At 40.0% G+C, this 14,481-nt stretch overlaps 2 protein-coding genes across 2 annotated transcripts; both read right to left on the bottom strand.

Annotated features, from left to right (window-relative positions):
* Positions 1 to 2,509: 2,509 nt before the first annotated feature.
* On the bottom strand, positions 2,510 to 3,499 carry LOC134079062 (GTPase IMAP family member 9-like). Its single transcript, XM_062535231.1, has 2 exons — positions 2,921 to 3,499; positions 2,510 to 2,629 (listed from the first exon to the last, which is right to left on the bottom strand). Exons 1-2 carry the CDS (start codon positions 3,497 to 3,499, stop codon positions 2,510 to 2,512), a joined length of 699 nt encoding a protein of 232 aa, XP_062391215.1.
* A 1-nt stretch (position 3,500) lies between these two features.
* On the bottom strand, positions 3,501 to 13,525 carry LOC134079063 (uncharacterized). Its single transcript, XM_062535232.1, has 7 exons — positions 13,297 to 13,525; positions 12,123 to 12,140; positions 11,886 to 11,915; positions 7,915 to 7,998; positions 4,514 to 4,543; positions 4,330 to 4,392; positions 3,501 to 3,701 (listed from the first exon to the last, which is right to left on the bottom strand). The coding sequence occupies exons 1-7, from the start codon at positions 13,523 to 13,525 to the stop codon at positions 3,502 to 3,504; spliced, it is 654 nt and encodes a 217-aa protein (XP_062391216.1). The 3' UTR covers position 3,501.
* Between the last annotated feature and the right edge of the window lie 956 nt (positions 13,526 to 14,481).

Consider the following 14,481-nt stretch of genomic DNA (forward strand, 5'->3'; position numbering starts at 1 on the left):
GTGAAAGGAAACAGAGACAACAGAGAAACATGTATCTGTGCAGCGCAAGCTCAGGAGGACACAGGAAGTGGAGCAGGTGGGGTGGAGCTTGTAGCAGGAGTATTATGGTGCACTATTGTTGCAGCAATGAGTACGTTAGAGATGAGTCATGTTTAGCCGTTCTTGGCATATTTATTTTAGAACTGCAGACATCAGTCTCACAGTCAGACAGCTTCTAATCTCAACTACGGCAGATCAGCTGGAGCAAAAATAATGACGCAAACGCGCCCTCTACAGTCTCCCTGTGGCATACATCTATACACAGTACAGAACAGTACAGCATTACATCACATAATATACATCATAAGTCAGGTAAATCACAAACAGTGGCGATTCTAGAGATTTGTAACAAGGGTGGCCCTAGTGGGGCACTGGTTAATTCAAGGGTGGCATCTAGATAAACAGAAACAGGCTCAAGTTGTTAAATGAGCACACATGCATGAGCAAAACCATGCACAAAGACCATACTCTCACATCAAATGTCTTTGTAATTGGATAAAATGTCAAATACAGTTTTCAGCTCATTTTTAGCTCTGAACAAAACCTGTTCAGGAAGTAGGCCATTTGAGCAAAAGTGGAAGTCTGAAATGTTTTTGGCCAATGGCTCTCAACTGGTCTGGTTTTGGAACCCATAATTTCACGTGTTCATAAAGTTGTGACCAACCATATATATATTTAGCGTTCAGGCCAACTAATATGGTGAGGTAGCCTACATAAGGCACGCAGAGTGCCTGGCCTACTTGTTTGGAAAATGCAGATGTTTGGCATTACATTTGTCAACTGCTGATGTCAACAGGTTTGTCGACAGGGGTCAATTCATGTTTCCATGTGGCATTTTACTTTGGATGGTTTTATGCTCTCATGTGCACCCCACACTGTCTTATTTTGTCCTCAATTTAAGTGAATCCATATTAATCAGCTATCTAAATATGCTATATGAATATCTTAATCTATCAGCTATCTAAATATGTTTTTGTGCTAGCGAAGGCAGTTGCCTGTAGGCCTATTGTAAACTCATGCTAAAAACAATAAGCCATGTAGCCTATAACTGCAAGCATGTTTGCTAGATTGTTTATATTTCTGAACCCTGATATTTCAAACTAGTGCCCTGCAAGTGCATCAAGAAAGGTCTCGCCTTCGACTGTTAATGGCGAATCGTAGACTAGGATTTTGGGGTGGCACCTGGGGTGGCCAATTGAATCTCAAGGGTGGCCTGTGCCACCCGGAGCCACCCCTCTGGCTACGCCCCTGATCACAAATCAAATGTACAATATTTTTCACTGTAAATTCACAGCAAATTGCTATTTATTTCCCCTCATTACTCTATTAATTGCTATTTATTTCCCCTCATTACTCTTTATTGTGGCTTTTTGGGATGTGTATGTCATAGAACAACTGATGAGCAAAGCAACTGTAGGGGAATTTCAGAGTATTCAGTGATTACCACTGAGGAGAAGACCATTATTAAAATATGTACATTTTTTAAATAGACACACTTTTTCTTGGGTACTGGGCCCTGGAATCATACAACAAGCTACACAAGCTAACTGTGTGCCAGGTATGTTGGCTGCTGGCAGGAAATCAAATGCTTTTTTGGCATCCTGTATTTATTTATTCATTTTCAAATAAAACTACTTCTAAATTACTTCCTGTCATGCACCCTCTAGCAGCAGCTTGCGCACCCCAGTTTGAGAATCCCTGATGTAGAAGATCATGTTGAAGTTGTCTAGGCAACCGCACATCACCAACAGTGACCCCTACTGGTAACTGTCCACCTTTCTCAGAAGACATGCATGCTGTAGTAGATGTTAGCTGTGTTTTTGTTTTCACTCTAAATAAGCTCTTGGTTTAGGCTAATTAAAGCGTACAACATTCAAATCCATACTATTTTTTGGACAAAATCATTTAAAAAAAATCATTCAATCAAATCATTCACCAAATTAAAAAGCAATGTACTGAGTAAGGAGAACATATTTTAAAAGAGAGCGAAAATATTGGATATTAATAACCTTCAACTTACTGTTAAACCAGCAGTCAAACTGTATGACATTTTTAGAATTATGAACAAACCTCCTCATTGTATTTATACACACTTAATTGCCACAAGTATTTTCTCACCTGCCTTGACTCACATATGAACTTAAATGACATCCCACTCTTAATCCATAGGGTTTAATATGATGTTGGTCCACCCTTTGCAGCTATAACAGTTTCAACTCTTCTGGGAAGGCTTTCCACAAGGTTTAGGATTGTGTTTATGGGAATTTTCGACCATTCTTTCCAGAGGTGGAAGGTAACCACAAACATGTACTCAAGTTACTGTATTGAGTAGTATTTTGTATTTGTACAGCATTTTAAAAAAATAAATACATTTTACTTCATTACATTTTGAGTGAAGTATTGTACTTCGCTATGTTGCAAATCCAATTCAATTACTTAAGTACAAAAAAAAAGGGGGGGGGGGGGGGCTCTAGTCCTGGTTTAACTTTAAAACTGCCTCCTGAAGCATTAGTCTCATCTTCTCAATCTCCATGTCCTTGTCCTCCATCTGTTTGTTGAACTCTGCCTGCATCTCAGCTTTGAGGTTTCTCTGTAGTTCAGGCAAGATAGTACTAGTGAGGTTTCTCTCTACTTCAGCCCTGGCTTCTCTGTCATTCTTCTTTCTCATCTCCTCCATCTCCTCTCTGTGCCTCTCCTCCATCTCTCTCTTCTCTCTTTCTCTCTTCTCTCTCACTCTACTCAACTGTTTGTCTGTCTCCTCTTTCAGTTCCATCTCTCTATTCAGTTCCCTCTGCATCTCAAATTTAGTTGTCTCATCCATTTCATCTTTAATCTTCATTTCTAGCTCTGTTGTTCTGTCAGTTATTGTTCTGTTTTTTACTTCAAGTTGGAGGATCTCTTCATCCATCCTGGTGAGGAACTGCTGGAGATGCATGTCAAACTCCTGTCTTCTTTGTCTCTCTTCTCTCACTGTCTTTTCCTCTATGTCTACCATTTGTCCTAATGCACTGTGCAGTTTCTGCACCCTCCAATAGGTCTGACTGCTGTAGTATCGCTCCATTCCATTTCCTGACACCATCTCTTCTACCTTCTCTAGCAGCTGTGTGATCTGTGTGTCATCATGCCTGTCCTTAACGCTGAGAAGGTGACACCTGGTCCCACATTTCTCTACCAGCTGCTGTAGCTCCTGGCTCCCTGTCTGGAGCAACTCCTCCACACTCCTCTCTCTCAGCCCCTCAGCATGGGTGAAGAGGATCAGTGTGTGTCTCCAACAGCTCTCACCAAAAATAATCTCCATTTTCTCCAGCATCCTCCTCTCCTCCCCTTCAGACGACTGCACTGGAATCACCAGGAGGAAGGCGTGAGGTCCTGGAGCAGACAGACGGACACAAAGCCCCACGTCCTGTCTCATGTCCTTCTGAGAGAGTCCACTACAGAACCAGTCTGGAGTGTCCACCATGGTCACCCGTCTCCCAGCCACCTCCCCATGTCTGCTCTCACTGTGCTGGGTCTCTGTGGATGTGTGTGTGTGTGTGTGTGTGTGCCCAGGATGGTGTTTCCTGCTGCCCTCTTCCCAGCTGCACTCCCCCCCAGCAGCACCAGCCTCAGCTCAGACACAGCAGGAGACACTGGGGGGGCTGGACCAGGACTCTCTCCACCCACTGCAAACACACACACAATAGGCCATCACACGTTCACATAACATAGCACTCACAACCACATTGGACTAGGACAAAATGAAAGAAAGACCTGGAACCTGGCTTTATCATATCAATCTATCTACCGGAAATATATGTATTATTGCGCATATTTAATGAGATAATGCCTTAATTAAACATGCAAATTCAAAAAATATTTTCTTTTTTCCCCATACCTGTGTAATTAATAACCTGAGGAAGTTTTATGGTGATATCTTATTATTATTATCTTCTTATATATTTTAAAATGTTGCCCTATTCACCTGTAGTGTCTCGCCTGTATTGATTGATATGACTGGCTATGAGCTACGTGCAGAAACATTTGACAGACATTTGCGCCCAATAAACAACTCTGGGCATTCGTAAACCACGGCTCAAATATAAGAAAATGAATGTATGGTTCCCAGATCCCATCTCCGTCTATAAGAGATGAGGTCTGACCTAAGCCGAGCTACATATTTACAACTTTATGAGAGGAGGTCTGCTGTAAGTCAGGCTAGATATTTACAACTACGTGGCTTTTCATTCAAACTAATGATGGATTTTCAAGTCATTGAATCCATCACACAAGTTCTTGAGCATGAGGACTTACTGGAAAGAAATCCAGGAAAGAAATCCATACCATCTCTTCTGCTGATCTGGGCAGGTTCTGAATCTAGGAGTCCAACACAAAGAGGAACTGGATGAGAAGTGTATTGAGTTGATGCAGTAAATCTATAGCAGTGATTGACAGTGGGAACAACACTGTTTGAGAGGAATCGTGATAGTGTCCTTACAGTATCTTCTGACAGGAGGAGGATCCCAACCTAAGAGCACAACACAAAGAGAAGTAGGGTGAGAAGCTCATTGAGTTACAGTCAGAGAGGAAGACTCTCAAGGTCAGTGATGCTTTGCAGTGTTGGTTGTGAAGCTGTGTTTTGAATCACACAGTAGCTGCGTTTCCATTACTAATATGCGCAAAAACTTTGTCGATATTGTCTTAAAGGGATATTCCGCCATTTTTGGAAATACGCTCATTTTCCACCTTCCCTCGAGCAAAACAATCGATATTTACCTTGTTCCCGTTCATCCAGCCATTCTGTGAGTCTGGCGATACAACTTTTAGCTTCAGCCTAGCATAGATCATTGAATCGGATTAGACCATTAGCTTCTCGCCTGCTAGCTTCATGTTTAAAAGTGACTAATATTTCTGGTAATTTTCCCATTTAAAACGTGTGTCCTCTGAAGTTAGAAAGTGCAATAAGACCAACTGAAAATGAACCCTGCCGTTTTTCTAGGCTGATTTGACATGGAACTACATTCTCATCTGGCGTAATAATCAAGGCAACTTGCAGCTACTGGCACTACTACTGCTTGATGTCTATGGGGACTATTTTCAGATGCTGCGTACGATATCACTGCGCCTATGGTACGTTTGCAAGTTGCCTTGATTATTACGCCAGATGAGAGTGTAGTTCCATGTCAAATCAGCCTAGAAAAACGCCAGGTTTCATTTTCAGTTGGTCTTATTGCACTTTCTAACTTGAGAGGAGACGCGTTTTAAATGGGAAAATTATCAGAAATCTTAGTCACTTTTAAACATGAAGTTAGCAGGCGAGAAGCTAATGGTCTAATCCGATTCAGTGATCTATGCTAGGCTGAAGCTAAAAGTTGTATCGCCAGACTCACAGAATGGCTGGATGAACGGGAACAAGGTAAATATCGATTGTTTTGCTCGAGGGGAGGTGGAAAATGAGCGTATTTCCAAAAATGGCGGAATATCCCTTTAATGTCTAAAATCACAATTTTCGCAATTGCGGTGTTTCCATTACATTAGGCTTTAAACCAAATTAAAATCTTGTGTATTCTCGCATGCTGTAAGTCATTAGGAGACATGGCAGATACATACGCTGATCATCAGTCATTATCAGCCATCAGCGGAGGAGGCCAATGAGCAGAGTGCGGTGGCCGTACGTTTTGGTGGGGCAGAAACATAAAATTAAAAATGACATATTTCACAGGAGTTTGTTGTATGCTTGAATCATGTGACAGCCATGTCAGTGGAATATTTCGTAGATCAGCCCAGATGATTAGTTTCTAAAACTAGATTCTAGATTTCTTTCAGCACCGTTCTCATCATGTTAACCAGCAAAGCATAGCAACGTTGTTGCTATGGGTAAACAAAACTAGTTGAGCGGTTGCGTATGCGGCGTTTTAGGGAAAGTGTTGTCAGCGAGTTCACAGAGGAGCTGTGGATTCAACATTTTAGAATGACACGAGCCACTTTTAAAGGGAAAAAAAATGTTTTAACATCATTCTCCCGGTACCACTTCCTGTCGACAGTCTTCTTCGTCGTTTTCGTTCCTTTTAACATCCGGTTGTTGGATCAAGTGACTCGTGTGATGCGAAAAAAGTGTTTCCATTGCAGTTTTGCGAAATATACAAATTTCAATACGCTCTAAAAACCACCTCACCCGAGCGCAAAAAACTTTTTATCGAAAAATGTGAGTTTTTTCGAAATGTGTGTGTTTCCATTAAGCACATTTCTTTTCGCAACTCTTAATTTGCACAATTTAATGGTCAATGGAAACGCAGCTACTGATGCTGTTTGTGCCAAAGCCCATCAGCGCATGTGCTTTTATCGCAAATTGAGGAATTTTAACATTGATCCCACTTTATTTCTGTTTTATTTAACCTCCACCAAGGAGGTATATGTTTTCATCGGGGACCGGGGTTTGTATTTATGTTTATTTATGTATCGTTTATGTATTTAGCTTAGTGGTGTAATGGCATGGTATGGCCACATGGTGGCAATCTGAATAGTTTAGGTTCAAATGTATGACAACCTAGGAAGAACAATACAGGCGGAGGTCTGCGCTCTCTGAGTGCTTTTCTAGTTGAGTCTGTTTTAACCTTCTGTTTTATCTACTGGCTTGGTTCTTTATCTTTATAAAACAAAAACCGAATAGAGAGTACCGTCAAGACATGTAGCAAGATTGCAGGCATCAACTTCCCTACTCTCTACTCAAACAGAGTGGCAAAGAAGGCCCAATCCATTGCAGCTGACCCTAGCCACTCCTTGTCTTGCCTTGTCTCCTTGTCAAGCTACTGCCTTCAGGCCATACTCCATGCCCAGATGCAGGTCAAATAGACTCAGAAATTATTTTATCCCGACTTCCATTTCCATTTTAAACAATTTCCCAGAATTGTTTTAAATGTATTTATTTATTTATTTTCTTATTTTATTTTATTTTATCTTATGTATTACTGTGTTTTAGTTACTGTGGGTATTTTATGTTTTGCTGTATTGTTGTGTGTCTTGTCTTTATGAATGCTTGTCTGCTGGCTGCAGAAATAAATTACAGAATTTGCCACGCCTCCTTTTTCAATCAGTCAGGTTACTTATTTGCAGTCTACCTGCTGAAGTTTCACTCCACTTGCAACCTACCACCTCCCCTTACACCGTCTTCCATAGGTAAAGAATAAAGGGGTGCATGGTGAAATCCTGCCGGACTCTTGCCTGCACAGAGGACTCCAGCATGATTCCGCGAAACACTTCAGGACCCTGGCCAGAGACTTTGCAAAAAATGCTCTTCTATTATGCTTTTATGTCAGCAAATTTTTAAATGTGAACTAGTGAATTGTCCCTTGTGGACAATAAAGTTAAAGTCGAGAGGCAAGCTGCAGCTCATATTGTCATATATTTACAGTTGGATTCTAATTGTCTTTTTACATATCCTACTGTAAATAAAACCGTAAAAATAGAGTTACTGAGTTTGTGACTTGTTTTTGTTTCGGTTTTTGCTTGTCATCTTCCACTTACACCTACAGTATTTCACACCTTGTGAACATCTCAAGTTCTTCAAGGGCGCACTGAAGTACCTGCCCTTAGGCAAGTATTTGGTTCAGCCCTGTAGAAGTTTCTGCAACATCACATTATGGGGCCATTCGTCAATACACTAATCCAGGGAAACACGGAAGTAACACAGCGTCGCCATTACTGTGTGTCTCTCTCTCTCTCTCTCTCTCTCTCTCTCTCTCTCTCTCTCTCTCTCTCTCTCTCTCTCTCTCTCTCTCTCTCTCTCTCTCTCTCTCTCTCTCTCTCTCTCTCTCTCACACACACACACACACACACACACACACACACACACACACACACACACACACACACACACACAGACAAAGGGATAAACTTAACCTGTATTCTCTGATCCACACTCGGACATAGTTCGAACAGAGTTGTTCATTTCGGCCCTCTCCATAGTAGTCGTATCTCTTACAACTGCACATGAGGAGAGAAATGGGGGTTGACCTTCATGAAAACACACAACTTTTGGATTCAATTTGGCATGATTATGGGCAGTCATCATAACAGGTAAAACAAAACAGGCTTGTGCAAAATTTGGAATTTTAGAATTGGCCTCCATTCAATTCATAAATTGGAATTTGAATTGAATTAGCTCCTACCCACAGGAAGTTGAATTTAAAATGGAATTGGAATAACAGGAAGTGGAATTAAATTCAGGGCAATTCAAAGCAATAGACAGAGAATGTCTAATAAGGGGAGAACGACCACTCGCTGAATACTTCCGCATGGTACTGCAACTAGATGGCGATGGCGAGCAAGTGGGGAATGAATGGAGGTGAATGGAGTTTCTCCTAAAATCCACTTTTCTCTGGATATAATTTTTTGTGTAGAAATCGTAATATTGCATGTGAAAGGGGGGTCAAGGAAAATACACACAGCTGAGTATTAAATATTTTAAGTCTCTTAATTGCTCTAAAAAGCCTTTCAAACGTGTCAATGACGTCATTCATTAGCAGGGTGCTAGTGTGTTATGGGCAACAATGACCAAGCCTGTGAGAAACCAAAGGGCCCTAAGTAATTGTTCATTTAACTTTCGACCTATAACCCATATTGAGCTATATACGATTTGTAATGTAGGCTAAATACGATTTGTTATACGACGTGTTTTGTTAATGTCATCGTAATATTTGCTCATTTATCTGTGAGTAACTTCGCCCAGTGCAAAGTTTGTACAGGTTTAACAGACTAGGCTACCATTACCGTTGCCAATTATAACTTTCCATTGACACTAACATAATTATAAGGCAGATGCTATTTGCACCCAGGTGCAAATAATGAACATTACTATTTACACCCAGGTGTAAATGGTGTATAATCAACAATGACATTTACACCCGGTGACCCCGGTGCAAATAATCAACAATACTATTTACACCCGGGTGTAAATAGTGTCTATAATCAACAATGCTATTTACACCCGATGTCTAACATCCATGTACACTATCAATAGGCCTGTGTATTTACCAGCTCTACAGTCATTTAGTTTTTAACAGTTTTTAGCTGTTTCGCCATGTCTGGGTTATTTACAATGTAGGCTATGGTGATTATACACATATTAGGCTGATGAGTGTGGTATGTGTCATGTGGTAGGTTGATCAAAGGCAAGCTAGTTCAAAGAGTTGTTTCTGAGTTGTCTTCCAGGCAGCGCTGCCACTCTTGACTTAAAGGCACTTAATCCTACTCCTAACCCTTACCCTAACCTTAACCCTACCTAACCCCAGCGCCTTCCACGCAGCGTTGGGGGCTCAAAACACCAAGAAACCTTTCTACTCACAACTACTGAAACCTACTTCTACTCAGCTGTACTCATAACTGAAATAAAACTAGTCAATCTTTGACAGTTCAAAAAGTACAAATGTTTTTTGTTGTTACGTCACAGGGTGTAAATAGCTCAGCTGTGTGGCCAAGGCTATTTGCACCCGGGGTGCAAGAGGAGATGTTTGAAAGATTGAATTGTTATTGTTGAACATCCAGAAGACGTCCTCAGAGTAGCCAGAATGAAAGCTTTTAAGACGTCTTTTCTGGACGTTCAATAGACATATTGTTTTGGGTGTGATATAGGCGTCATTTGAAGACGTCTGGAAGACTGAATTATTGAACATCCAGTGGATGTCCTCAGAGTAGCAAGAATGAAAGTTTTTAAGATGTATTTCCTGGACGTTGAATGGATGTGTTGTTTTGGGTGTGATATAGGCATCATTTCAAGACGTCTTAATTGAACATCCAAGACAAGAATGAAAGTTTTTAAGATGTATATCCTGGACGTTGAATAGATGTGTTGTTCTGGATATGATATAGGCATTGCTTGAAGACATCTGAAAGACTTAATTATTAAACATTCAAAAGACGTCCCCAGAGTAGCCAGAATGAACGTTTTTAAGATATCTTTTCTGGACGTTCTATAGATGTCTTATTTGGGGTGTTACATAGACAACGTTAGAAGATGTCTGAAAGACTTAATCATTGAACATCCACCTGACACACCTGACATCTGTAGCTGAAGCCTTTGTTAGTGCTGTAGTTACTGTGTCAGTCATAATCTAAAGGTTGATCCTTACAAAGGGTATGATGCGGTTTTATCAGCTGTAATGATAAACCATATCGTAGTTACCCCAAAAAAACAATCATGGTTAATTATTTGGGTCGATTCATTGGAAAAACGCATTCCCCATTCCCAGGAGGCTTTGCTTTGCATTAATTTAAGAACAAACAAACAAATTACTTTTTTGCCAAGTTTAGCAGCGAAATACAGCTTCTGTCATCTGTTATCAGGGATTTTCGAAATCCCGGAAGTACTTTTTCAACCGTGTGTGCCTAATATAACACAACAGAATTTGAATTTCACTGCGAAACTTGCTATAGAAGATCGTTGAAGACCAGTAACCACTCGGTGAGCTGCACACTTTTAACCCTTAGATGCATAAGTGGGGTCAAAAATGACCCCAGAGGTTGTTTTCTTGCAGTATCTTCTTCATTTTAATTTTTTTTCATTTAACCTTCTATGTATTCCTCAAATAGGTTGTCTTTGACATGAGGCCATTTGGATTTGTGTCTAACTGTTATATTTTTCAAGTAATTTAATGTTTTGTATCAGTACCACCGATCCGCATAGGTGGGGTCAAAAATGACCCCAAGCATTTTCTATGGAATTTCAAAAGTTAACCCTAGGATCTTTTGATTTTTATCAACTGTGGCAGTCAGGTATACATTTACTGTTGATTATCACATCTCATGTCAGCAGTTTCACCATCCTGAAGGCTATTTTTACACAACAACATAAATCTAAGTATCATCATATAATGTGGCGGCCAAGCGTTCATAGCGACGTCGCTTTTTGATCCTTCGATGTCCGCTCTTCCTATAATTGTGAAGCAGAATTCACCAAGCGATATTTACAGAGGGATTTGTTGCTATAGCGTTCTTGGCCTGATTTGTATGACTTTTTATGCCTAAAAATAGGGCAAAAATCCATTTTTTTAAGCCAATTGGCAGTACCTTCTGATTTACTGGATAACAAAAGAAGATATTCATAATCACCTCTGTAAATGTTTTTTTATTTGATATATTAACACTACAAAAAAAATATTTTCAACCTGGCTTTTTCCAATGGTCAGATTCTTTGCATCAAAACATATATGCAAATTAGCGCATATTTAATTAGACATGACCTAATTAGCATATTTAAACATAAATACAGAAAACTTGCAATACGTTTTTTTCTCCTATTTATGTGAGTATTCAACTGGTAAAGTTTCATGAAGATATCTCTAAGTTAAAAATTTTACCCTATTCACCTATGTTGAGATAATTTTAGGATGTTTACCTTTTTTGCCTATCTAAAAGCTGTTTTGTAATAAAATGTTAATAAAAAGTGATGCATCAATATGTCCAACATGAAATAAAAACATTTTAGACAAATATATAATAAAAATCATCATCTTTAACCAAAATGAGAGACATTATTTGAGTTTACAGCAAAAAACGCATGCATTCTAATTGGGGTCATTTTTGACCCCACTCATGGAAGAGTGTAGGTATTGGTAGCCTATGCATCTAAGGGTTAAAAACGAACGTTTAGGGGTGTTTAAAGGACAGAATAGAGCATGCACAAAGCGAGCAATGTTAAAGCCATACAGAGCTCCATTCTAAATCTGCCAAATTCCACAAACAGGCTCAATCGTCGAAATTTTGGTGTCTAACACTCGTTTTCATGCTAGGCAATACAGAAAACTATACTGAACTATTCCTTTAATCACAATTAAATAGCAACTTCATTTGTAAAACTAGTTCAAGATACTTACAAGAGCTAATGGCCACCTGAGGACCTTTTCCTAAAGAAACCAGACAGATAAATAAGTTCATTTTGAGGTTCACTGCAGACCATATGCATTAACACTGTCATATGTGGCCTGGTCCTTAATGATTCAGTGCTGGTGATCCACATCAATGAATGCTCCCCCCCCCCCCCCCCCACCCCCCCAAACACACATACACAGTGACAATTTGTGACATACTATAAGTTAGGATCAGATACTTACGAGTCTTTTCAGTTCTCTCTAAAAAATGCAGAAGCAAACATTAACAACACAACAGACACTGAGGAAGAACAGAAAAATATTGAGGAAATACAGAAAAGACATAACATGTCAAATATGCAAATCAGTTAGCCTAACGAGCTAGACCCACATCAAGATGTACAGGTCTAGAAACAAAACATAGCAGGGTAGCCTGGGTGTTCCCATCCTGCCTTCCATGGTGATTTCATTCACGCTGCTAAGGCAGTCTGGAAACTACGGAGATGGGTGACCAATCACAGAACAGGGGGGAAAGCAAGGCGATGATGAGCTATGCACAGACACATTTGATAGACATCCGTGGCGCCCAATGAACGGATCTGGGCATTTTTTTTCAAATATGAGAAAATGAACGTCTGGTTGCCAAACCACGTCTCATTTGAGAAGTGGTAGGCGCTAGCCAGGCTAATAGCTGGGCTCAATTGGAGGGGAAATAGGATAGTGCTAAACGAATCATCTTGTTTTCAAGTAGCAGGATGCTTAATGGTCTCAACTTCTGGTCGCAGGTTAAAGTGTAACTGCACCCTAAAATAAATGTTTGAGCTATTGATTGATTGAAATTACTCATAAGTGGTGACCTACGCTATTACCAGGGTTAATATTGACAAAAATCGTGTTTCCCGAGAAAAGTAAAATTTCGTATGATTTTGTATTGGAGATGTAGCTCTCCGTGCCCTCTACAGGTTGAAACATTCCACGGCATTTTGGTCCAAAATGCTATTGGAATGCTGACGTAGTCCTGCACTTTTCTGACTACGTCACCGGGTCGTAGGAATGAAACGCCCCAACACCTGCTGCCCTGATTAGTCTACCTGTGAAGCCATGTCTGCAGCACTCATTCCCAGATTGACACGAAATCACCATGGTTGATTGGCTGCAGCAGTGCTGCACTACCTTCCAAATTTCCGAAAATCCTACCTATTTTGAAAGCCTTTTTCAGAAATGTGAAGTGGATGGAGTTATGGGGTGAAGTTACACTTTAAGGTTGGCTTACATTGTACAATTTTAGTCTGTTTTAACAGTCGGCGACTAAATTTCCAAAATTGGATATCATGGGAGAAACGAAAGAAAAACTGCAGAGAAACTGCTGTATATGCAGCCTTTCCTTGGTCTTCTGCTGCTGAGTAGACACACTTACCATAAAACAAGCGTAGTCTTACTTCCTTCATCTCTTCTCCATGAATGACCTGGCAGGTGTACACTCCCTCATCTGTGTCCCGTACCTCTCTCAGTATTAAAGACACGTCTCCTCTCCTCAGCTGCTGGATGTCCACACTCACTCTGTGCTCTGTGCCTTTGCCCTCTAAGACACAGTCATTCTTATACAGGAAGATGCATTTAGTATCCTTGAACCACCTGATCTCCATGGAAACAGCGCTAGTTTTTGCATTTTGTATTTTGTTTTTGAGCTGACAGGGCATTGTGGCATCAGCCCCATGTGATAACCATATCAGATGATCTGTGGTAACCAGGCTAAAACCTGTGGGGGGAAGAGAACGGAGATGGGAAAGTAACAAAGTACTTAACATAAGTCACATTTTCAGATATCTGTAGGCCTACTTTATCTGAGTAATTATTTTTTCTTAACTTTTTTTCTTAACTTTTTTCTTAACTGTATTTTCTACTCTCTGTGCTTTCTTTATTACAGTTTCAAAACTTGCTTGTTACTTTTGAATGAATGGAAAAGTGTACTTAATGAGAGAATGACAATGCTCAAATGTTACCACAAATAAACACACAGGTTCAGATACCTAAACAGTCTCTTACCTTCATTAACAAGCGAAGTTGCCATTTTGACCCACCCCTACAACTGAGAGACGTTTACCTCCCTGAAAATGTGAATGTCAGTCATTAATTAAAAGAATCCTTTTTATTTATTTTATTAACTACTGTTTCATACAGTTTTAGTTTGTTTATTTCTTTCTAATTATCAGAGAGAGAAGCCTTACCTCACAGTCCAGTGCTGCTTGAGCTGTGATAATTAAAGTCAAAAAACATTTGCCCAATCATGTGAAGAAAAACAGCCTGTGACACATGATTTCACTTCTTTATTCTTTGGTTTGAGGTGAGACTGCAGGAAACCAAATCTGATTGGTTAGGGCATTTGCTGTGGGTGAATGGCCTGCCTTTCATGTCTGAGTGACTTCACCCTTAAAACAGCATGTTTGTCCAGTGTGTTGTATTACTGTGTTTTAATGACTTTAGGTCTCAGGAATGTGCAATACTGACCATTTTTTTCAGGACAACCTAAGCAATATGATTAATATAATGCAATATAATTAACACAATGTAATTTAATTTTAACCAATTATATACAAATGAG

This window comes from Sardina pilchardus, chromosome 4 (genome assembly GCF_963854185.1).
Source record: "Sardina pilchardus chromosome 4, fSarPil1.1, whole genome shotgun sequence".
NCBI classification, from domain to species: domain Eukaryota; kingdom Metazoa; phylum Chordata; class Actinopteri; order Clupeiformes; family Clupeidae; genus Sardina; species Sardina pilchardus.

Excerpts from the sequence above, each read along its gene's own strand:
- LOC134079063 (XM_062535232.1), bottom strand. The coding sequence starts at position 13,525 with ATGGAGATCAGGTGGTTCAAGGATACTAAATGCATCTTCCTGTATAAG. Across the intron at positions 4,544-7,914 it reads GTGTGGATCAGAGAATACAG|GTTGGGATCCTCCTCCTGTC; the intron begins GTTAAGTTTATC and ends TTGTGCTCTTAG. Across the intron at positions 4,393-4,513 it reads TCCTCCTGTCAGAAGATACT|ATTCAGAACCTGCCCAGATC; the intron begins GTAAGGACACTA and ends TTGGACTCCTAG.
- LOC134079062 (XM_062535231.1), bottom strand. The coding sequence starts at position 3,499 with ATGGTGGACACTCCAGACTGGTTCTGTAGTGGACTCTCTCAGAAGGAC. Across the intron at positions 2,630-2,920 it reads AAGAGATCCTCCAACTTGAA|AGAAACCTCAAAGCTGAGAT; the intron begins GTAAAAAACAGA and ends CCTGAACTACAG.